The 25,356-nt window shown below is 40.9% G+C and overlaps 1 protein-coding gene and 1 pseudogene across 1 annotated transcript in view; both read right to left on the minus strand.

Annotated features, from left to right (window-relative positions):
* Positions 1–25,356, minus strand: part of LOC131917442 (lysosomal Pro-X carboxypeptidase-like) — a 63,484-nt gene that overhangs the window by 15,947 nt on the left and 22,181 nt on the right. Inside the window, exons 2-6 of the mRNA XM_059271260.1 lie at positions 13,958–14,098; positions 10,249–10,350; positions 6,719–6,900; positions 5,758–5,915; positions 4,484–4,653 (exon numbers count right to left, since the gene is read on the minus strand). Coding sequence (XP_059127243.1) covers positions 4,484–4,653; positions 5,758–5,915; positions 6,719–6,900; positions 10,249–10,350; positions 13,958–14,098 — 753 coding nt within the window. The remainder of the gene's footprint in view (positions 1–4,483; positions 4,654–5,757; positions 5,916–6,718; positions 6,901–10,248; positions 10,351–13,957; positions 14,099–25,356) is intronic.
* Positions 23,358–24,268, minus strand: LOC131917434 (endoplasmic reticulum-Golgi intermediate compartment protein 2-like; annotated as a pseudogene).

Below are 25,356 nucleotides of genomic sequence, written 5' to 3' on the forward strand. Positions count from 1 at the left end.
TGTATGTGTGTGTGTGTGTGTGTGTGTGTGTGTGTATTTGTATGTGCATGAGAGACAGACAGACAGAGAATATAGTTTGCCAAGTTGCTCACACTGACTTCAAACTTGCAATCCTCTTGCTTCAGCCTCCCATGTAGGTAGGTTTACAAGCCTGTGTCCCAAGGCCCAGCATTCACATGTATCTTTGTAAACCCATGCCTTTTCATTGTTTGGTTGTCTTTGTATGTTCCTAGTTTATTTGGCTTTTATAAAAACTTAGAGTCATTTCGTTGCAGTATAAATTTAAATACATTTGCAATAGTTTAAAAGAAACTAAAAAGGTAGATTAACAGGAGACTCAGCACCAGCCACTCGAATCAAATAGACTTAATTTACTTTCTGTTTCCTAGTAAAAGTAAACACTCAAGAAATACTTTTTAAAAAAAATTAAGAGACTGGAAAGGTGGCTCAACAGTTAAGAGCACATGTTGCTCTTGCAGAGGACCTGGGTTTGGTTCCCAGCACCCGCGTGGTAGTTCACAACTGTCTATAACTCCAGTTCCTGAAGATCTGATGCTCTCTTCTGAACTCCATGGGTATCAGGTATGCACACGGTGCACAGACACACACTCAGTCAAAACACCCACACATGTAAAAAATAAATCTAAGAAAGAATTTCGTAAGAACATTGGAAGTCCATTTTAATAATTCTAGTCTTAAAAAATACAGAAATAGTGTGGAAGCCAGGCATGGTGGCATAAGCTACAGCCTCGGCACTAGGGAGGCTGGAACCAGAGGATCACAAGTTCCAGGCTAGCCTAGGCTGCAAAGCTAGAGTTTGCTGCGAGAATAAAAGAGATGGAGAAAGCAGAACATTCATGCAGCCTTACACTGATCAGATCCGCTCTCCAGTGTGGTCTGCCCTTCTTGCCAACACATGGTTGAGAAAGCGAGGATAATGGTTTGCTTAAAAGTCTTAGGTGCCTGTACCTAGGAGGCTAGGCATTAGAATAAAAGAAAGGGGGATGGAGGGGCTAAGATACAATTCTTAAAAAGGAAGAAGATGGACGTTAAAAAAAAAAAAAAAAAAAAAAAAAGATCAATCTTCTCTGCAGAGTATGGTCCCTCCATTAGAAGAAGGATTAAACCGATACATTCAGCTTTTAGACCAGATTTTCTTTCTCTGAGGCTTCAACACCCCCCTCACACGGCCTCAGATAATCACATTAGTTTTGTCAGTAAAAGCTCTCTTTTCATAGAATGCATCTAAACCGCTTAAGCCACCCAGAGAGGGTGCATACATTATCAAACACCAAGACAAACGGAAGAGATTTCCCCTTTTATGTCTTACTATTTCACTGTGTGGATCCGCATGCTCAGAAGGCTAGGCTGAAAATGCTAAAATGTTTGATTGCCTAGCGTCTAAAAGAAAGACCACAAAATTTAAGGGACTTCAGCCTTCTTAAAAGTGCTTTTAACGCTAAGAAGAGGCCTAGTGGTTTTTAATGTGGCCTGAACCGTCAAATGACAGAGGGTTTTCTATTTCCTTTTACTCTTCCTCCCTGTGTCCTGCCCGCCAAGTCCATGATTATTTCTGCATGACTGTGGCAGCTTCTGTGACCAGTAAACAAAAGCAAAGAGCGACAATGTGCAGGGACAAATTAGAGAGAATGATAGCTGAATTGACGTGGAAAACGGCATTTAGTTACCGCCCAAGGACACTCCGGCGATGTACGTGGTACAGGCAGAATTGGAAATAGCCTGCTGTCTTTCCACACCCCAACCCGTCTCTCGCTCGGCTACGCCCGAGTTACAGGCTGCTCAGAACAGGTCTGCTGTTTGTCACCCCTTTAAAAGAGGAGGAAGTGCATCCGAAAGAGGCGGAGTTCTGGCTAAATGGAGGCGGCCAAGTGAAAGAGCAGTCCCCAGCTGGGTAGTGTTGCGGGGATTAGAGGGTTGAGAGGACAGATAGGGTCAAGAAAGGAGAAGCAGAATGAGCAGAGAACAGAAAAGCAATCCTGAAGCTCAGTTTAGGAGCGAGGTGCGGTGAAAAAGAATCTGTGAAAATTCAATGGGCAGCTGACTGTGGGAAGGGAAGGAGAAGCAGGCAACGGGAGGCTCTCGAACCAACTGTAAAACACGTGGGTTTTTTGGGTTTTTTTGTTTTCTTTTCATTTTTTTTGAGGGGGGGGGGGTGGTCCAGAAAAAAAAAATTGTAAGTGTATTCTAAGCAATCAAGAATTTCTCAGTCTCAGCCTAGAAATGTCGTTCAGTGGTAGCGCGCTTGCATAGCATGTATGTTCTTCAAAACCCTCTCACAAAATGAATTCCTTAATATAATCAAAAATTTAAAAATTTAAAAATAGAATAATTTTGGCAAGAAATTATTAAAGAGGACGTCAAGAATTAATCTCGGGTTAAAAAAAAAACAATGACTATAGGCAAAAAAAAAAGTCACTTTGCAAAATAAAATAAGCTTTAAAATGAACACTAAAAAGCTACATCCCTATGGTTCTTTCTAGATTATGAGCCAGTCAACTAACCTATAGGCCAAATGCAGCCAGCTACCTGTGTTTATAAATAAAGCATTATTGGCCATTCTTACTCATTTACGGATTGCCCATGGCTGCTCTCATGCTTCAGCTGCAAAACTAACTGACAGAAAACCATCAGGCCCATCACACCTAAAACATAGTTCTTTGTAGCTAAAGTCTGCCAATCTCTGTTTAGAATAGTACCTAAAAATTCATTTGTTCTTCAAGTGGGAGTGATGATGTATGTGTCATTTTTACGCTGTATACCAATAGAATACAAAGAGGTAAGCTTGATATTTAAATCCAGGTTGAAATACAAGATGTCTCTCTTAAAAGATGTCAGCTCTTTTTAATAACTTTGTGCTTAGGTGTAGGGGTGCATGCCTGTAATCCTGGCACTCAGAAGTTGAGGCAAGAGGTCATGAGTTTGAGGCCAGACTGTGCTACATAGACAGTTCTAGACCACTCTAAGCTACAAAGTGAGCTTTGCCTCAAAATAATAATAATTTGTCTCAAAATAATAATAATAACTTTGTGTTATCAACACCCAGATTAATTCAATGCATGTTAGTTTCCTGTTATGTATAAGTTTTTACTTTATACATAAAAGGAAATAACTCTGAGAACAAGTGAAATTATTTTATCTTAAATCCAATTTTAAGTAAGAAATAGTTTTAGTATTTCAGTGGGACAATTGAAGAACTTTTGAAACTTGGTTCTTGTATAATTAATTAGATTTTCATTTCCAGCACCCATTCTAGCTGTAGAGTCAAAAGTATCCTCAAAACATAACCATCCTTTGCTTTTTAAAACTCTTGTTCTTAACAAGGCATTACTTAAAGAACATATACAACAAATGATGTGGACAGCAAAAGAATCTTTAAAATATAAAAAGAACTTAAGTTTGTATAAATTGTTTATGGTGGTTTGAATGTAATTGCCCCCCATAAGCTCATAGGGAGTGGCACTATTAGGAGGTGTGACTTTGTTGGAGTAGGTATGGCCTTGGAGGAAGTGTGCCACTGTGAAGGCGGGCTTTGAGGTCTCATATATGCTTGAGCCACACCCAGTGTCTCAGTTCTCTTCCTGTTGCCTTCATATCAAGATGTAGAACTCTCAGCTCCTTCTCTAGCACCCTGTCTGCCTGCACATTGCCATGCCCCAACATGACGATAATGGACTAAACCTCTGAACTGTAAACAAGCCATCCCAATTAAATGTTTTCCTTTATAAGCGTTGCTGTGGTCATGGTGTCTCTTCACAGCAACAGAAACCCTAACTAAGACAGTGTTCATGCACTTGTAGAACCTATTAATCAATGTCTTTACACTTATCAGGTCCATATTATTTGGATCTTATCATAAGCATTTGTAACCATTGATATCTTTTTTTTTTTTCCTGAGGCAGACAAGCAAAGACAGGGCAACTCAAGAAGGAAGAGGACCTTGTTCAGGATGCTGGTGGGTAAGCAGCAGCCTAAGGTCATGTCCTCCCATTGGCACTTAGAAGGTACCCTTCCCACTCTGGTGTTCAGCATAGTGATTACTCTTCATGGTGTGTAGCATTTAGAATGTTTAGCAGCTCACTGAATAATCTTAGCACTTCAATAAAGTGGTCATTTATCAAGTTTCCACCATGTGTTGCACACATTCAGACATAATACATAGATCACAAAACTGGATGAGCTCCATATACAAAGTACAGCCCGGGATTTGGTAATTATTCCATTAACACCGAGCACTGGTCTTACACAGTACTGATGCATTTTTATCTCCAATTCTCAGAAAAGGAAGTTAAGGCTAAGAAAGGTTGTCTAAAATGTCCAAGGTAACATAATTAGAAAATGGCTGAACTCAGGATTCCAGCTCCAAACTGCTAGCTCCATGGAGCCCCTGGATCATCAGTACGGTTTTTTTCTGATGAAAGCCACAAAGTAGTTTATAAATGAGTACAAGGTATTGTCCTGTTACCTTGACAGGCCAAGAAGGCAAAGGCTTTAAAAAGTTGGCCGGGTACGGGTAGTTCACCATGGCCAGGTTCACCCAGGTCTCAGAGAGCCAGTCTTTCAGGCGCTGGATGTCCTCAGAGTTTAGAGTGCTGCACAGGTGAAAGGCTCTGGTAAGCCACGGTAGACCACTGCCTGGAGACAGAATGACATTAGGTGAAGGGCCCTGGAGAGCCATGGTAGACCACTGCCTGGAGACAGAATGACATTAGGTGAAGGGCTCTGGGGAGCCATGGTAGACCACTGCCTGGGGACAGAATGACATTAGGTGAAGGGCTCTGGGGAGCCACGGTAGACCACTGCCTGGGGATAGAATGGCATTGCTGGAAGCTGAAAAATCAACGTAAGTCTTCACAGATCTCTTGTTCTTCACTTTGCATTACAGAAAATACAATTGTCTATGCCATTTCACCAAGAATTTTTGCACCCTCAGAAAAATGCTTTAACACAATCTGATAACTCCATGACAGACAAACTAAACTTCATCATGGGCTTTACCAAAATTAGTATTCTTTATCCTCATTTTAATTAAAAATATTTAATATTTTTATTTAAAATAAATAGGAATACTATAGAACAATGTGGATGAATAAGCAACCACATAAAACAAATGGATGCAGCTAACGTAGGGCATTGAACAAAAGATACCAGGCTGAAAACCCCCACATATATACATTGTACAATTCCAATTACTGAAAAATTCAAGAACAAGTAAAATCACCCTAAGATGATGGTATTAGGATATTGATGGATATGCAAGTGTGCTGATGTGATTAAGAATGCCATCAGATTTCTGAGAGCCTGATAATGTTCTCTCTTGAGCTAGACAATAATTATATCAAGCAATTATCAGCCCATGAATTTTGATTTCTCTTATTTTTAAGATTTATAATGTGCTTCAATAAAATGTGTGCATTTTAAAAAGTGGGTTCGAGAGCTGGAAAAAAAATGGCTCAGCAGTTAAGAGCACTAGCTGCTTTTCCAGAGGACCAAGGTTCAATTCCCAGCACTCACATGGTGTGTCACAACAATTTGTAACTCCAGTGCCAGGGGATCAGATGGCATCTTCTAACCTTGGTGGACATCAGGCACACACATAGTACACAGATATACATGCAGGTAGAAAAACCATATACATAAAATATTTTTTAATTAAATGGAAGTATTGAACAAGTGAAGTTCAATTTAAAAAAAAACACACACACACAATGTAAATCTATTCTTTTAGGTAAAGCTTACCTGTATTGGAGAGTCGGTTAATGGCACCCCAAGACCTGAGGATGCTCTCCGAACATTTCATACCACCTTTCTTAAAATCTTCAGTTACGATCTTCATAAACACACCACAGGGCGTCAACTCTTCAAACTGCCAGATAGGGGCAGAAGCTGCAAGAGCTCTGAATGATCAGAGAAATGACAGAGGAAAGAAGAAAATGGGACTCAGCAAAGTTTTAAAACAACCAGCTCAAGCCAGACAACATCCTAGCGTGGAGAGGGGAGGCGGCATGTGAGCCCATCCCTAACTGGCAATGGACCATTGCTAGGACAAGGAGAGTCAGTTATCTTTAATAGTGCGGCCAACGGTAGATCAGCCACCCTCCAGCAGAAGGCCACGTATCCAAAAGTATGTGGGTAGCTCAAGTGGGACTTGATGGGTGTAGAGGAGTGGGGAGGAGGAGGAGGAGGAAGAAGGGAACACAAGTTTTGTAAGTCAGGGAAGAAGGGATGAATCAGGAAGGGGTTGGAAGAGAAGGATGAAAATACATTGTATAAAAGATTCAATAACAAACTAATAAAAACTACAAAAAACAAATAAAAATATTTTTATAATTATTTTATATTTTATTTGCTTTTAGAAAATAAAATAGAAACTGAGCCTTAACAAGATGATTAGAAAAATAACACAGCTGTTAATGAGATGGGATCCAGAAACATCTATATGACAGCATGGAACACGCTTGACCCAGAATGAATCTCTAAGTTTGTTTTGATCATTAAGAAGTGCTATGGAGCCAGGCATGGTGGTGCACAACTTCAATCCCAGCACTCAGGAGGCAGAGGCAGGTGGATATCTGTGAGTTCGAGGCCAACCTGGTCTACAAACTGAGTTCCAGGACAGTCAGGGCTGTTACATAGAGAAACACTATCTCGGGGGGCGGGGGGGGGGGGGAGTACTCGAGTCCAGCCCAAATGCACTTACCCCACTACTAAATGAGGATATTTCATCCTGAACCAGGCTGCAAGCACACCGCCATAAGAGCCCCCGATGGCAATGACAGGTTGACCATCGGCTCCTGGGACAGTTCTTTTCAAGTGTCTAATTAACTCTGCAAAATCAGCCAGAGCTTGTTCTGATGTCAGAAAATTCAAGTGCTTGGAGTCCTGAGGGTTGGGAGGATGAACACAGATGTAAATGTGGACACAGTTGCAGCACAGGCACAGCTTATGTCCAGAACAGAACTTGAGTCATGGAAGCTTTGCTCCAAATAGAATTTCTAGAAAGTTGAGTCAAAATGCCCAGTCAAATCACAGGGTGTTGTGATTTCAACAACTCACGAAAAGTGAAGTTTGTAGAACATAATACATTTTGCATTAAGTGGAATCTTGGAATCTCTCTCTCTCTCTCTCTCTCTCTCTCTCTCTCTCTCTCTCTCTCTCTCTCTTTCTGTGTGTGTGTAAGTTTACTGAAAAATGCAATACATAAAGCAAGACCAAACACATCTCCAAACACTACTTTCCAGAGGCAGATGTAACTTGGCCTGTTTAATTAAGGATTTTTACCACACAAAATCTGCTGCCACAGTGCTGATTTTGTCAGGAAATTTAAACAACTATTTGATGTGGTTTATAATTTTTATTTTACATTTGTAAGGTTCCTTCATTTTCTTTCTCACAAACATAAAACAATTGAGGTACATTTACAAAAACAACCAGCCTGTGGCTGAGTGAAATGTGCAGAAATTTCCCATGAGCACCAAGGGGAACTGTCAAGTCATAGCTCTTGGTCTGCTTGCTTACATGGCAGTGGTCCTGCCATCATATGCTCAATGTCCCCTGGAATACACAAGGTTGGCCTGGAGGGAGAACATGGGCACCCAGGGCATTCCTGCAGGTAGCCTTCCCAAGCCAGCAGCCTGAAGCACAGGTCTTGTTTTGTGGGTGGATGTCAATGATCTTATGAGGCTTGAGGGATAACTTTGTTTCTGAAGTAAAAAATAAGGTTGGCCGGGCGGTGGTGGCGCACGCCTTTAATCCCAGCACTTGGGAGGCAGAGCCAGGCGGATCTCTGTGAGTTCGAGGCCAGCCTGGGCTACCAAGTGAGTTCCAGGAAAGGCGCAAAGCTACACAGAGAAACCCTGTCTCGAAAAACAAAAAAACAAACAAACAAACAAAAAAAAATAAGGTTGCAGAAAAACTGTCACTGTGTCTGAGATACTTTTTAAAATTGCTGCCAAGTGTCTGACACTGAGAATATAACTCTCCTTCATGCCTGGTGTTCAACAGTTCTACAGGACGGAGCCTGTTTCTCTTCCCCACTTACACACACACACACACACACACACACACACACACACACACACACACACGGGAACTGAAACAATTGCTAAATTCCAAAATCTGTCAGCAGCCAGGAGAAAGGAGGAAGTGGCCTGAAAGGACCTGAGAGTCTACCTGTCAGACAAAGGCAGCAGCAGAGAGGAGGTGTGAGCTGGCAGCACAGCTGAGGAGAGTCCAGGCCCTGGGTCCGAGCTCCTCTGCTATGGAAGCCATCACAGTGATCCAGACAGTGAAGAATACTCAGGACACTGACAGACATGTCCCCCCGCCCTTCTCCAACCTTTACCCCAGAGTTTCTCCTCAGTGGGCCCCATAGCTCCTTCAGCAGGACCGCTGGCCATGGAGAAGTGAACCCACCATATGTGTTTCCTTGAAGGAGTTTAAGTACTAACTTGTCACCTCGCTGACAATGCAGCCCTGGCTTGACCCTACCCTGGAAGTGTCACCATTTCAAACACCACAACACAGCCTGGAGGAACACAGTTTGTTCCTCCAACAAGACAACATGGCCTCCACCAGAGCCTGTCACACGTTCTGTGTTCTCCTTTCCAAATGCCATTTGCTCTAGATGCTCTTTGCTCAAGGGCTTGTTAAGGTTGTAGAAATAATAGAACCCTTTAGCAATAAATGTGATGGAATACGAGACCAAGTTTAATCTGAGGCTGTTGTCATTGCATTTCAAGTCTTGATACATTTAAGCTGTCCGAGATTTAGTTGAAGATAAACAAAGGCCTGCAGACAACTGAGAAAAGGATTCGGAGTCAAAATAAGCTCTCTCCTCCTTACCAGAAAGAGTCTACGCTTGCTACAGCAACAGCTGGAACAAGCTCAGCAGCCAGTCACAGACAGCTGTAAGAACTAGAAGGAAAACAATGCTTCTCAGGCATGAGGAGAAAAGCCCATGCAAGACATTCGTCACCAAAAAAAAAAAAAAAAAGAAAAAGAAAAAGAAAAAGAAAAAGAAACCCATTCAGCAAATTCCACGACGGTTCTGCTCTCTGTGTGGGTCCATTTCCCTCTGCAATGTGAAATAATACTGAACTCAAAAGGCTAATGGGTATTTTAAAAATACATCTGTAAATTTTTCACACTCCTTCCTTTCAAAGATGCAGCCCAATTTCCCCTTTTTATGCTTGCACTAGGCCTAGTAACCAGGTTCTAGTCAACAAAAATGTGGAAAACGTGATGCTCCGTGACTACCTAGGTCAGGTCATCAGAAATGGCTGCAGCATTGAGAGAAGTTAGCTGCTATTTCACAAACTCAAGCAGGCACTTGGGCAATGTAGGAGGAGAGAGAGGAACAGAAGCCTCTCACCAGGCATCCACACCAGTTTATCGCTCCTCTGATGAACTCCTGTGAGTAGAGTCCCAAGAGTGGCCAGTGCAAGCAGAAAAGCAGAACTAGATTATGTCAGAGAGTGGAGATCTAATAAAAGGTTGCTTGATAAAAGTCCGGAGAAGAGACCTGAAGGTCTGGGTCACCAGAAGCACTCTAGACAACTACCAAGTCTCCCAGGCCAAGGGTCTTAAACCCTAGGATAAGAGCTGTTACTCTAACTGCTGCAAAGAGCCAAGGGTCCCAGTACCCAAGGTCTGCATGGTGACTGTAACCCATGGGGCTTAGGGTCCCAAAACCCAAAGCTGGCCAGGGACTGTCACAGTGGAGTTCCCACTTGCCACTGCTCCTGCCTGGCTTCTGCCATAACTAGCTGCTCTTGGACATTGAAGGAAAAGAAGATCTGCCAGAAACCAGAATTCTTTCCCACCCACAGGTACTTTCCAGGTGAGCAAAAGAACCTTCTGGAACTAGTGACAGTTCACATACCTGTAGTCCCAGTACTTGGCAGGCTGACAAAGAAGAATCACAAGTTCAAGGCTAACATGAGCTATATAAAGGCCATTCTGCCTCAAAAACAGTAAAGAGGAAGAGAAAGAAAAAAAATGAAAAACATGAACAGTGCTGGGGATGCAGTTGTGTTGGCAGGATGGCTGCCTATCAAGCATGAAGCCCTAGGCTCAAGCCCAGAACCACATAAAACCAGACATGCTGTCTGCTGCATACCTGCAATCTTAGCACTTGAAGGTGAAGGTAGGACACACTTGGATACACCAGACTCTGTCCTATCCACCCCCTGAAAAGGACAACCTTTAAAAAAAAAAATGTGTGCTTACCTTGAAGGAATCATCACCAAAGGGAAGGGACTCCCCATAGTATCGATGTTCAGCAAACACCAACAAAGCTTTTAGCTTCTCGGCCACATCCCACATGAACCCCTGGAAAGAGTTCACAAATCCAGGAGTAAAATTAGGGTGTAAAAAATATCACATTGAACTTCTGCAGACCATACAAAATAGATATTAAACCACACCAGAAAGTGTTCTCTGGGGGTGAAAAATTGTGCAATTTATGTGTGTTGCACAGATATGTGATTCTTGTTGCACTTTTGAACATCACACCACACTAGCTTAGAGTGAAACCAATGAAAATGGGTTCTACAGCCAAGTGTGGCAGCACCAGGAGTAGAGAGACAGACAGACAGAGGAGCCCCCAGCCCCTAGCACAAAGCCAACCTGTACAACATAGTAACTTCCAAATTAGCCTGAGCTCACGAGGATGAGCCTGTCTCAAACACAGAAACAAACAAAGAGCAAAAACTAGGCTTTCATTGTCCATGCACAACAAATGTGACCTCCTCTTCTGACACTCACCCCAAACTCCCTCAGGATTTTAAACTTATATATTAGGAAATTAGCTAACAGCAGTTATTAATTCCTGCTTACAATGTGTCAGATACTGTTCTAACCACTGCATGTAATAATTCACCTAATTAGCACAATAAACAAGAATCAGGCACTGTGGTTTTACAGACAAGGACACTGAGACCCAAGGCTCAGTGTTCACACAGGTGGCAGAGCCAGGACTGAATACAGGCTGTAATGCAGTCACCAAAGGCCACTAGACTCCCTTATTCCCCCCACACTGATGGCTTCTCACTAATCATCTGCCTCTTTCTCTTTGACTGGATGGTGACCTCTGAATCCTTCCTAAGGAAGCATCCCAAGCAGACAGGTCAGTGGATTAGACATTTATCATGGATTAAAGCCATGTCATTCCTAATGAATGCTGTTTGTGTTTAACAAGTTACTATTCCTGGGTGTGGTGTCCAGCCACACCCAGCTCAGTACATCCTCCTCTGCATGCCCCAGCCCAGCAGAGCTATCCATCTCCCCTCAACACCAGAGTGCTGCAAAGAACTCTATTCTACCTGCTGCAACAGGAACTCACATGTATATCTTACAGCACCAGACTATGAGTATCTTAAGAGTAGGATCAGACCTCTGTGGAGCTGACCTCAGGTTTTGACAGGAAGCGACTTAACAGATGCATGGTACAATTAGTGATTATTTGCTTGCATCCATTTCAAGGGTATTTTTACTTTTCAAAAGAGGACTAAGTAATGTGTTAACATGTATTAACACTGTAGATGGACTTTCTTTTCTGCCACCCACCTCAAACAGATACAGAGACATCTTACTCATTATGAAAGCTCGGCTTTAGCTTAGGCTTTTTCCACTAGCTCTTATAACTTAAATTAACCTGCTTTTATTAATCGATGTTTTACCATGTGGCTTTTCCTTTCTTTCATTCTGTATGTCTGACTCCCTCCATGTCTGTTGGCATCTCCTCTGCACCTTGATTATCTCCTCCTACTTCCTCTCTCTGCCCGGAAGTCCTTCTTATACCTCCTGCCTAGCCGTTGGTCATTCAGCTCTTTATTAAACCAATCACAGCAATATATCTTCATGCAGCAATATATCTCACAGCATAACACTATATTTCTACAGGTGCCTTAATTTTATTTAATTTTCAAAACAACACTAGGAAATAGATATTTTTTATTATACCCATTTAACAGATGGGAAGACTGAACTGTAGAATTAAAAGCTTACCCAAATTCAGACAACCAACTAACAAAATAAGAATCCAACCTCTGCATCTGGCTAACATCTTCACTACTATACAGTCTCTCAGGAAATCTGTATGCAGAGGTGAACATACAATTGTGATATTTTAGTTTGCAAAGGAAGCTGTCTAGGATTAGGGAGGGTGAGGATCTGCCCTTTTGGGATCTCTTTCTGGTCAACTCTCCGGAACTGCTCCTACACTGAGCGTCTTTTCATTCCTGCCCTTCTAATGAGAGAGTTTGCCCCGCGAGCCTTAACTCCCACTGCGGAGCCTGTACAGCAGTGGGGTCTGCTGGAGGCAGGACCAGCTCTCTGCCTAGATTAAAGAGCAGGAGAAGTTGCCCTGTGGCTCTGGCACAAAAGGGAAGCCACATCTAAAGAAGAGAAAAGAGATGAGGCAGTCCTGGTTTCTCACAGAGTAACAGCAGGAATCTGAGGGGCAATGAGACTTGATTCCAGCTGTCATTGACTCAGGTCCTGGATCTCCTTTCTTCTACTTTCTACATATTTAGACTCTTAACACTTGTAAGAGGGGGGAAAAAAATCACAAATGGGAATTCAGGAGCTATGAGTGAATTCACATCTTTATTTCAACTGAGCTCACGGAGCAAGCGTTTCCTGCATACCAGGCACCATGGCAGATATTTCCATTCTAGATAATATGATATTTTCTACTTTACCACAATTGAGCCTGTATTTTTGATAGAAATTTGACATTTTCTACTCACAGGTTCCTGACATGCCAAGAAGGAAGATGTCATCTTTTCGTTTGCTCTAATTTAAGTTTTATTAATGGATTTAAGTATAATGAAAGGTAACTAGAAACACAGGCATGGAAGCAAGTTAATGGTCCTACTATGTTAATACTTATGAGTATAAAAGAAGTGAACGAACAGGAAGATCAACTAAAATACACCACCAGCTTCACCTCTGTCCTCCCTACATGGTGGTGAAACTTGCATCTTCTTACATTTACTTACATTTTTGCTTTTATTTTGTTCATTTATAACAAATATATATTGGGCACCTACTACATGCTTAATATAATACTAAACTCCAAACGCACAATGCCAAATAAGTGTGTGAAAAGCCCAGCCCTTTTATTTATCTAGTAGAGGCCATAATCAAAACACACAATATGTGCTGGGCATGGTGGTGCACACCTTTAATCCCAGCTCATATCTCAAGAGACAAAGACAGGTGGATCTCTATGAGTTCTAGGTCAGCCTGGTCTAAATAATGAGCTCCGGAACAGCCAGGACTGTGTAGAGAGATCTGTCTTAAATCCCTGCACCAAAAAAAGAAAGAAAAGAAAAGAAAAAGAAAAAGAAAAAGAAAGAAAGATATTCTAAAGCCTCTATATTCAATAAATCAAGATTTTTTTTAAATTAAAATTCAGTTTTCTAAAAATAGAATTTTGTTCTTTTCACTTACAATTCCACTAAGTGAAACATGGAGTCCTCTTGAATATCTATATTTATTCTTTGTAGACTTGTTTATTTGCATAAATTTGTTATTTTTTGAATTATTAGTGAGTTTTTCTTTCTTTTTAGTAGCTTTATAATTAAGAACAATAATAATAACCAGGACCTGGTAGTACAGGCCTGTAATCCCAGCTACTTGTGAGACTAAGGTAAGAGGATTGCAAATTTATGTAGTGCCTGGATTATAATGAGTTCACAGCCAGCCTGGGTGGCTTAGTCAGACTATGCCTCAAAATTAAAAATTAAAGAGGCCTTGGGATACAGCTCAGTGGTAGGACACTTCCTCTGCAGGTACAAGGTCCTGGGTTCAATTCCCAATGCCACAAAGGGAAACAAAGTTTCAAGATTGATCTCAGAAAACATTCTCCAGCTCATCATAGCAAAAGGCAAACCGTTTAAGTGACCTTCACAAAAGTGCACATACCACATACCGTATGATTTGAAAACCAGGTAATATCCCCTTCATTGCCAGTGTAGAAAAGTATTACACCATCATATGTCTTCCAGTATTTATCAGATATTAGGTACCGCTGCTTAAAAGTTTTTGTATTATAAAATCCAAAATGATCAATCTATATTAAAAACAAAACAGACAAGATATATCTCAAAGAAAGTAATTAGATTAGCATAAAAATTGACTAAAGTCAACTTGGATCATAAAATTACCAAAAGAAACTTTAAACCTCACTTGGTTTTATCAGTAGTAACTATTACGGTAACTATTTTTACACTTATATAGTGTGCAACATCTTTTAAAATGTGTATACATTGTGGAATAGCAAATTGATCTAATTACATAAGCATTACCTTACACACTTATTACCTTTTTTGGTCAGAGCACTTAGAATCTATTCTCTTAGCAGTTTTGAATAAATTCCATTATTGTTCAAAGTAAAGAAAGCCCGTACCACCTGAATATTCATTACCTAAATTTTCAGTATCAAATCAAGACCTAGTAAACCATTGAAAGGATCTATAAGCATTGCCACTGTCCCACCAATAGATATCCCAAGTGGCAGAATTTTTGTGCCTAATACTATCCCCACCCCCCAAAAGAAGGTTCAATAAAAGAAACAAGAGCTTGTTAGTCAAGTGACATTTGGGACGAGAAAATTACAAGACCAGCTGACAAATCTTGCTGTCAAAAAAAAGAAATCCCACTCAAAAATTAGTAGTTACATGAATAGATATAGAAGTAAATTACGAGAAGCCGTCACTGGCTAGCATTTTAATACAATGAACATGAAACAAATAGAACATAAAGGAAATATAAAATGGAGTTGATTTAAATATTGAATTCATGAAAATCCATTAAAGTATAAGAACATTTTTAAAGAGTGCCTGCTTAAGATGCCTATTAAATCAATCCCTTGCTTTAAAGTTGGGAATTAAAAGTAAAGAATCAAGACGTAGCCAGGCGGTGGTGGCACATGCCTTTAATCCCAGCACTTGGGAGGCAGAGGCAGGCAGATCTCTGTGAGTTCGAGGCCAGCCTGGTCTACAAAGCGAGTTCCAGGAAAGGTGCAAAGCTACACAGAGAAACCCTGTCTCGAAAAACCAAAAAAAAAAAAAAAAAAAAAAAAAAAAAAGAATCAAGACATGTATTAAAAAGTACCAAACAGTCCTGCTGATAAAGAAAAACTACCTAACCAAGTATCAGCTAGTGCAAAATGAATTATTAAGTTGGAAAAATCATTGTTCTGCAATGTTACTGATTAGAGCAAGAGCTATTAATTGGCATTGAGAACATTTAAAAATATAACAGAAAAATTTAACTTCTGTATGGTGTCACAATGATATCACAGACATCACTATTTTGTTACAAGGAAGAAAGTAACTTTACAATAAAACATTGGCTCATTACCATCTTAATCTAATGGTCAATATTAAAATCACAAATGGCCGAGCAGGCAAGGGACATGTGACTTCTTGTGTGTGCAATATAAAGCACACATCACCCGTGATACATTGTCAAATTTTACATTTACTTACTGAATCCAGACTTTAGCTCTAATGCCAGGCTCCAGGAAGCACTGAGAGCAGCATGTTGAGCTGAATGCACACTGAAGAGGCAGTTGGGAGTCTGAAGGTGGGGTATCTTACAACGCACACATGTACACAAAACGTTAGCATCCCTAGTTCTCATCCAACTGCATACTTCATGACTTCTAAACGATCTCTATGCAATCTGAAAATGACTACCCACTTCTCAGAAGAATAAGTTTACAGAGACTGAGCATATAATAATGACATCCATGCCTATATAGATACCCTGTCCATTGTGTATGTCAGTTTACTCAACCACTCATCCAACAAGGAATTGTCTAGGCCAAGTGCTGAGCTTTTTTTTCTCCTTTAAGTTAATTTAAAGTTTTTAAACAAATATAACAAAATAAAATATTAAATAAAGAAATAAAAGAGAACAAGAGAAACAGAAGAAGACACGCAAGTGACTCCACCTGCTCTCACTCAGTGCAGGGCTTCTCCTCTTGAGGGCCCGGCAAGCACCATCCACACTACCTAGGAATTTGAGAGAAATGTTTTGTCTCCAGCTGAATCCCAGACCTCCTGAATCTGAAATTCTGGGGGCACAGCCCAGTAATCCATGCTCTTCGGGTGATTCTGGAGCAGCTAAAGTTTTAAAAGCCACTGAGTTGGAATCAACACTGACATGAGAGTTGGGTGTGCTATTGCTTCTCTTGAACTTGATCTCAGATGTGAGCATCTTGGGCTAAATGAGTGTCTAGTGTTAAATGAAATATTTGAGTTACCATCCAAACAGTTCCTAGAAGCAAAGCAACTGGGCCATTTGAGGTTCACCAACAACCACAATCTATTTCAACAAGGGTGCATAGACAGGCTGTGTCAGGGGTAAAGGAAGGAAATTCAGGACTCTCTGAGACTTCTATAGTATTCTCAAAGATCAATTTGCCATAGGGATTTTTCACCTCTCCCACTGACTTTCAGACTTAGCCATTGTATGAGCTATTCCTCCTACCTTTTAAAAACAGCTCACAAAGAGTCCCAATCTAGCCGGGCGGTGGTGGTGCATGCCTTTAATCCCAGCACTGGGAGGCAAAAGCAGGCGGATCTCTGTGAGTTCGAGGCCAGCCTGGGCTACCAAGTGAGTTCCAGGAAAGGCGCAAAGCTACACAGAGAAACCCTGTCTTGAAAAACAAAACAAAACAAAACAAAACAAAACAAACACAAAAAAAAGTCCCCATCTAAAGACTTCAAATTTGGAAGCCTGGGTGTTTATATGCTATGAAAAAAAAAAAGTGAGGAAAGTTCTTGCCAGAGGAAAATTTCCCATCTAGAATCTCAAAGGCCTCAGGAACTTAGGGAACAGAGACAGCCTAATTCCCCTCTTAGGCCTCACCCAGGTACTCCAGGCACTCCAGCTCCTCACCATCAGCTTCAACTGTTGAGACTTTAAGGGGAAAGAGGAAAGAATGTGCCTTGGTAGAAGGCAAGCAAGTTGGGAGAATTAACAGACATGAGTTTAAGTCTCTGCTGGCTCTCTCATGGCATATACTCATCCATGCTTTCAAGAATGAAGCCTTTAACTGGGTGTTGAAACGGAATTCTTTTGTGAGCTGTTTTTAAAGGGTAAGTGGAATATCTCTTAAGATGGCTAGGTCTGAAAGTCAGTGGGAGAAGTAAAAAATCAGTACGGCAAAATAATCTTTGAGAAGCACTGGTTGAGCTCTGGGAGTCTTGCTAAAGGAAGAGAGGAGGGATTATACGAGCCAGGGGAGGTCATGAAGGGAAGACTGAGACAGCTGACCTGAGCTTACAGGAGCTCATGGACTCTGGACCAAAAGTTAGGCCTCCGTGCGACCGACCTAGGCCCTCTGCATGTGTGTGACAGTTGTGTAGCTTGGTCTCTTTGTAAGGCTCCCAGCAGTAAGGTCAGGACCTGTCCCTGGCACTTAGATGGCTTTTGGGAACCTGTTCCTCATGCTGGATTACCTTGGCCAGCCTTAACACAAAGGGAGGAGCTCAATCCTGCCTCAACTTGATGTGTCATGCTTTGTTCAAGCCCATGGGAGGCCTGCCGCTTTCTGAATGGAGACTGGAGGAGGAGTGGAAGGAGAGGGGGGAATGGGAAGCAGAAGGGGGGGATCTGGACTGGGAGGAGAAGGAGTGGGGGACTTCAGTCGGTATGTAAAATAAATGAAAAAAAATTATTTAAATAAAATATTTTTAAAACGATCTTTCAGAAGCCTACAGGAATGTCAGAGAGGCAGGCATGTCACTTAACTCCTAAGCCCAGCACCTTCCTATATAAAATTAGGGTGACAGTATATCATTCAAAGAATTGCCGGAGGGCAGAGAACATGCACTGAAAGTACCAGGTTCCTTTTATATAAGTGCCTAGTAAATGTGCTCTCTCTCCACCCTGTGTCGCACCAACTCTAGGAGCCAGTACTCAAGACAGCATGAAGCTCTTCAGAGAATTATGGGACTTATTCTTACAGTATCCAAAGTTCCTACTTTCTAAAGCATCTGGGTATTGGAGAGCTGGAGACAGGGTATGAAATGTCTTTTGAATTCCCAGCATCCTCCTGGCTCCTTCCCATCATCAGGAACATCAAGGGCAGCTACAGAACTGAGTTTTCAGTATCAAGTGATCAGAGAGAGAGAGAGAGAGAGAGAGAGAGAGAGAGAGAGAGAGAGAGAGAGAGAGAGAGAGAGAGAGAGAGAGAGAGAGAGAGAGAGAGAGAGAGAGAGAGAGAGAGAGAGAGAGAGAGAGAGAGAGAGAGAGAGAGAGGAAGAGGAAGAGAGAGAGGAAGAGGAAGAGAGAAGAGAGGACAGTGCGCCCTCTGCTGTCCAGACTGAGATCCACATGTCACTTTCCAAGGCCTGCAGTGGAGACTTGAGAAATCACAGCATGAAAAAACCACAGAAGCAATCTGACCAGCACTGCTCTAATCAAGCTGAGCTCAAAGGGCTCAAAAGCCTCGGCCAGGATCAACAGAGATGGAACTTCGAATCATTTCTACAACTTGCCTTAGGGACATAACAAAAGTAATATGCCGTGAAAGCCTCACAGGCATGACCTGGAAGAGGAAGCACATTTCGGGTCACACGCAGAAGTTCTTTCTACAGTAAAAAAGAAAAATTCAGAAGATGCTGCCTGCTTCACCGTGTGGAAATGTGGCAAGAATTTGAGAGCAGGGAGGGCAAGAGGGAACGAGGTCATCCTCTAAATAAAATCTACCGTGGCAAAGATATGTTTGGATTTTTAACTGCTCAAGAATAAAGCATACATCCAGAAATAATACTAAATCTATTAAGCACAGTTAGGTGACAATTTGGGAGCAGCAAGGATAGGAAAGAATACAGAGCGCCTGCCTCATGCTATCAATCACCTGGCCATCTCCAGTCAGAGTTGGCGTTTTTTGGTGTCCCCAATGCTAGAACAGGACCAGAGAGCAAAGCCACATAACTTCTCATTTATTTATATTTTAAGCCTCTTAAGAACTTGCTTCAATGCTTTACCGTTGTTCTCCTGTACAAAATGGATGTGGGAGCTTTAGGGATCAAATATTCACAGGGAAAACAATACCCCAGATGATGATGTGGTGAGCATCTGGGAATTAACAAAACTGTCCAAAAGGAAAATTACTCCATGCCTTTCCCTTCTCTTCACCAACAACCCCAGAGATCTCATATCCACTGCTTGCTTCGTTGGTTGTATTTGAGTTTTGAGAACTGAACCCGGGGCCTCAGTCATGATGAGCAGAAGCTCTCCAATAAGCTGCATACCCCACACTGTCTCCATTTTGACAAAGAAGGGGGACATTCCTGGTACCCTCCAACTGAAATCATCTGTCTGCAACCATACCTTATTTTCCACACATCCTTTTGCCCTGACTAATCAGGATACAGAATAGTCATCTCTCCCTTCAGTGCTAATCTTGAGGAGACTCACAGAAACGCTTGTTGAAAGAGAAATTGACAAAATGAGGCAGGAAAAATGTAAGTAATATAGAAGCGTCCATCATTGAGGAAAGGTGACACTCCATCCTCCTATATCTTAACTAGATAACTTGAAAGGCAAGATAAAGAGAGCTATGATAGTGTCCATCAAAGACAGACATTGTATTAATAAGCATAAGGTGAATACAGTTTAGAATGACTGCTTCCTCCATATTTCTAAGAATGTGGTCCCCGTTAATATTAAATTTCTCATACATTCATAAATATACTATAACTTAGTAACTAGTGACTGAGAAAATAGGAGATGTGATTGTGAATTCAATAGTAGTAGCACATTTGAGAAAACATTGTCTGCTAGGTAGAAAAAATGCATTTGAACACTCTCCACTAACTGTCAAATTATTGAAGTGCACGGAACTTCCCTATAACCAAAGACTGGGGCCTGGAAAAGGAGTCTCACTCTAAACTGACAAAATTATATGAAGGTAAATTGTTCTCTTCTCTGCTAATAATACAGTTTCCTACCCTCAGGGCACCTAAAACATTGCAACAAGCAAAATAGTGTGTTTGGTCACACAACAGTTAACAGTTTCATCAGAATAAGATTCTGGTGCCTCAGTTTGCTAAATAACTCAGACAATCAATGAATTTCCATGGCTTCGAGAAGCTTTGAACCTCTGAAACTCTGAAGTAAGTGCAGCTGTGAGCAAATACATAAATGGCAGTGACTTTTATACCATCAGAGGGCACCATTGTATAAGCTGTAAAGCGAGAAAGACTATTGAATTTGGTTTGCTTTGATTTTATGAATCATAAAATTTCCACAATATTTTATGAAGTTTTTATTAGCATACATATATAATATAAAGTGATGGTATCCTGGTTATTAGCATACACACATTGTATAAAGTGATGATATCCTGGAGAGAGAGAGAGAACTTGACACAACCTAGAGTTACCTGGGAAGAGAAAATTCGATTGAGAAAATGCTCCATCAGATTGCCTGTAGGCAAGTCTGTTGAGCATTTTCTTGATTGATGATTAATGTGGGAGGGCCCAATACACTGTGGACTGTACCATCCCTGGGCAGTTGGTCCTGGATGGTATAAGAAAACAGGCTGAGCAAGCCAGTAACTATTGTTCCTCCAAGGCTTCTGATTCAGCTCCTGCCTCCAGGCTCCTGCCTCCAGGCTCCTGCCTCAGCTCCCTTAATGGAATAGTAAGCCAAATAAACCCTTTCCATTGAAAGTTTCCTTTGGTCATGGTCTTTATCACAGAGATGATACTAAACCAAGACAGGTGGATTTCACACATCTTGACTATATTCACACCTTTCCACCATCTCCTCCTGCTATTCCTGTTCCTTTTCCTAAATAACTCCTGTTTCTTTTCCTAAATAATCCCACTCTCTTTGTATGTGTTATCTATATCTAGACTCCACATATGGGGGGAAACATGTAATATTTGTCTTTCTCCATCTGGCTTATTTCAGTTAACGTGGCAATTTCCAGTTCCATCTACTTTCAGCAAATGACAAAATTTTTTACATGTACTTTTTTACATACGGGGAATAAATATACTTCTTTGTGTACATGGAGCTTTATGAAATAAAAGCTCCATTCTGGATATATAGCACATTTTCTTCATCCATTTATCTTTGATAGCCAATTAGGCTGATTGCATAACTTGGCTGTTCTGCACACTCCTGCAATAAACAGGATGTACAGGAATCTCTGTAGCATGCCAACTTATATTTCTTTGGGTGTGTTCCCAGGAATAGTATGGTTAGATCATATAGTAGCTCCTTATTTAGTTACTTTAGGGGCAGTGATGTATTTTCCATAGTAGCTATACTAATTCTCATCCCTCCCAGAATTGTGTAGCCCCACCCTAATCCTTGTGAACAGTTGCTGTTGTTCTTGGTTTTGTTGACGGTAGCATCCCTATTGGGATGAGATGGGATCTCAATGCGGTTTTGACTTGTGTTTCCCTGGTAACTTAGATGTTTGGTTACTTGTTTCTTTATTGCTGTATAAATGTAATATTTCCTCTCAACCATGACTTGTATGCCTGATTCCCTTTCTTATGTTTGACCTGGTCCACTGGTGATGCATTCCATTTTGGTTTCTATTTCTTCTGCTTTTTTTTTCTTTAAACAAATTCCAATTTTAATGGAAGAGATACATCTCCATAAAATTTTAACGTGATACTTAGAAAACATGGAAATACTTTTAAATCTTTTAAAGACATTGTAATACTGTTATTACTAAAAAAGAATTTAGTAATTCTAAATCAGTATTTTCTTCCGTGAAACATGACTGAATTTTCTAGCAAGTAGACATGGAAAAGCAATATTCAGTCTCAAGTGGCCAACATTCCAGTTCTCACTAACAAAATTCTTCTGTTAGAGATGATGTGTTTCTAGTCCAACAATAAAACCTAAAGGGAAAAACAAAACAAATAAACAAAAGACACAAGGAACCAAAAACCTCAGAGAAGACTCACTCATTATTTGAAATTTCCTGGATTCACTTTTAAAAACTTAAAACATTATTACATTATTAGTCAGTTAACTTCTTAATTCCTAATATGGAGTATTTTAGCCAAAAATTTTTACTTTCTACAAAAAGCCAGTTTCCATACACTTCACTGCTGAGCACGTTGGTGCTCTCTCCTTCCTCCCTCCCTGATTGCCTACCCTCTTTCAAGAAAGTGATTTTTTTTTTAATCTTTAAAAACATTCACTTGATACACTAATTTGGGACAGGCCACACTCTAAGCCACCGTTGTCAATGTAGCGTCCTGGGTCTCCCTCAATGACTTATTCTCCAGGGATTAACTGATGCTTCTGCCCTTTAAAATCACAAGAGGAAAACAGGCTGGCACACAGAGTCAGCATTTTTTAACAGCACTTGACAGGGCTCCCTCATTTTAGCCTCATCAGTTCTGCCCAGAGCCCCGAGGACAGCACTTTGTTCCTGGTCCAGTTTTACAGCTGCGCCTACGCTGCGTCAGACCTGACGCTGCCTCACCCATCTCTCAGCTGTTCTGTTTTTTGCATACAATACTATATTTGTCCCTCAATGTTTTACAAATCGGTAACTTTTATCTTTGTAAACTGTGCTTTCTTCTCCCTGCAGTGTCCCGTGTACAAGCTGTGAGTGGTACCTGTTACCTATCATAACACTTACATACCTGCCCTTGGGAAACTTCACCTTAGTCTTCTAAGAACCTACCGTCAACAGTCAGGAAAGCCAGCAACTGGCGTTCAAAGGAAAACAGTCATCTCCCTCAGAACCCCGTACTGGACCACATGGTCTTGTCAATATGGCTTTACATTAATCAGGTTGTAACACAGGGCCAATCTCTTCTTTCATTTATTATCCACGTGAGCGGATTACATTTTTTAGAGTCTAGACTAGTTTTCCACATGTTTACACATTTTATATCTTTTAAATATCTTTTAAATATATATAAATAAAATATCTTTTAAAAACCAAAAGGATATACACATTTGCATTTGTCCCTTCCCTTTAAATACGGTTTCACCTCCATCCTCTAAGCCCTGCTCTCCACGCTGTTCTCCATATGATCTCCATACCGATGCTGGGAGAGCATCAGAGTGCTGGCTTCACCTGGGACTCCAGCTGGGCTGACTCTCCAGTTAGCTGTGTAATTTCTTCTAGGACATTTGTAACAGACACGATATAGACAAGATGACTTCAGTTTGGTTCCCCCCCCCTTTTGGCTGGTTTTTCCCCATTTTTTAAATAAGTATGTTTCCAAGTTCTCATATTTTATTTTCTTTGAATATATTGCACAACATTTTATTATTAGAAAACATTTCATGTTTCAGGCAAAAAGTTTTTCTCCACTCAGAAGGTACTAATGTGTATTATTTTCTAAAAGAGGTAAATGGTTGTCTGTATGGCCATCTTCAAAGAGGACAGAATGGACAGGCTGGTAGGATCCAAGTCTGAAATGACAGCAAATTATTTCCACTACAAATTTTCCAATTCCATGTAACATGCCTATTATTAAAAAGATTCCTCCAATAATACCACACAGAGGCTTACAAAAAAAAAAAAAACCTGCCAGAAAGGCATGTGTTCCTCAGTGACTGTCACCATGAGAGAAGTGAGATCATGTTTCATAAATATTCCAAAGACTTCGTGGCTGCCTGCAGTGTGGTTAATAATTCGTTCCCTTTCTGTCACAGAGAACTGATGGGTGTCTGTTGGAATCTTGTATGTGTGTAGCTGTGTTGGCACAACTGTGATGAAATATTGGAACATCTTGTTGTGATCTACAGCAGTCTTTTAGTTGCATCCAAAAGATTAATAATTCCTGGAACAAGCTCTCCAAAAGACAAATGGTCTACTCGGTGAGAAAAATTGTAAGTTGCCCGCAGTTAGGTGAAAATTCCCTGCTACTTTATTGACATATAGATGACTGTGGATTCTGCACGCATCTGGAGTCAGTGATGAATCATCTTCCCCTGGTGGCACTTTTGAATGTCACATCTTGAAGGGAATGCTCTTCTTGCAATCTACTCTGAATCAACTGCAGCATCCTCTGTCACTCTCTCTGCTGTGGTGAAAGGTTAAACCCTGCTGGTTCCTAGGCTAGACCATTTGCAGATGCAAACATGGTCTCTGCTAAATCCAGTACATCTGCTCCAATACACTGACACTTCATGGCAGCAGTAATGTCTATGTTGATTCTTAACTTGCTATAAAAATCCTTGTTCATGCCTTGTCCATGTCTTTTTTTTATTTAAAATTTTTGTCATTCATCCTACATACCAACCACAGATCACCTTTCATCCCTCTTCCCTCTCCCCACAACCTCCCATCCCCACCCACCCCCCATCCCCTCCTCCAAAAGGCCAAGGTCTCCATCCATGTATCTTGATACACTGAGAATTCCATTGTTGTTAATAAAGCCATAGTGGTAAATGCTATCTATTAGAGAAACTCTTCCCACACTGGCTGATGTCTCCACTTAGCTGTTGGGAACCTTGGGAAAGGCATCTATTTCTTTCACCAAACTTAAAGTGTTTTTTTTTTTCTGATTCAGTCACCTCATTTTCAGAAAAACCTTCCTCTTCCTTCATATAGTCTTGCTTGCTAGTGCTACGATCCCAGCCAACCTCCATGTTTCACAGAAGCCTGCATCGCTCCATGGTTTCTGTTTCTAATCCCTTGCTTGTTCATTCCTTCATCCCAGAATCCCAGTGCCTTGCAGAATTTTCCTACATGCTTTTTAATTTTTCACTGATGTTGCTGACCCTCTCATTTATTCTGACTTTCTAATGTTGGTCAGGAATTTCCTTATTGCATTCAATAGGGTAAGTCCTCTGTGAAGTTGTGGGCCATTTTTTAAACATCTTTTTACATTCTTTGTCTGGTATTTCAACTATGTAACTTTTTGTTTTGAATATTCAGGAACTGTGAGCATTTGGGGATGTCCTATTGGCTTCCTTCTTTACGCTTTTTGTGTTTCCACCTTGTGATTTTTGCAAATGTTAGGATGCTGTCTTTCAGGGTTTTTCTCTTTTCCCCATCCCTGTTCGTCTGTTCTGTCTTGTCTCATGTGGGTCTTCTTAGGAAACAGTCTCCTTCTCTTGGACTTAGTTATGATCATTACCCGCCACTTAGAGGACAGAAATAGACAGCAGTAACAAAAACAATGATTTGATTTGACAGCAAATCAGAGTTGGAGCTGCATAGCTATTGATGCCTGATAAAGTGAATTTCAAACAAAAACTAGAAGAGATACAGAAGGGTCATGACACCTTTAGGGAATAACTCACCAAGAATATATTTAACAATTGTAAATACATATGCACAAAATATCGAAGTTTTCAACTTCATAAAACAAA

This window comes from Peromyscus eremicus, chromosome 1 (genome assembly GCF_949786415.1).
Source record: "Peromyscus eremicus chromosome 1, PerEre_H2_v1, whole genome shotgun sequence".
Lineage (NCBI taxonomy): Eukaryota > Metazoa > Chordata > Mammalia > Rodentia > Cricetidae > Peromyscus > Peromyscus eremicus.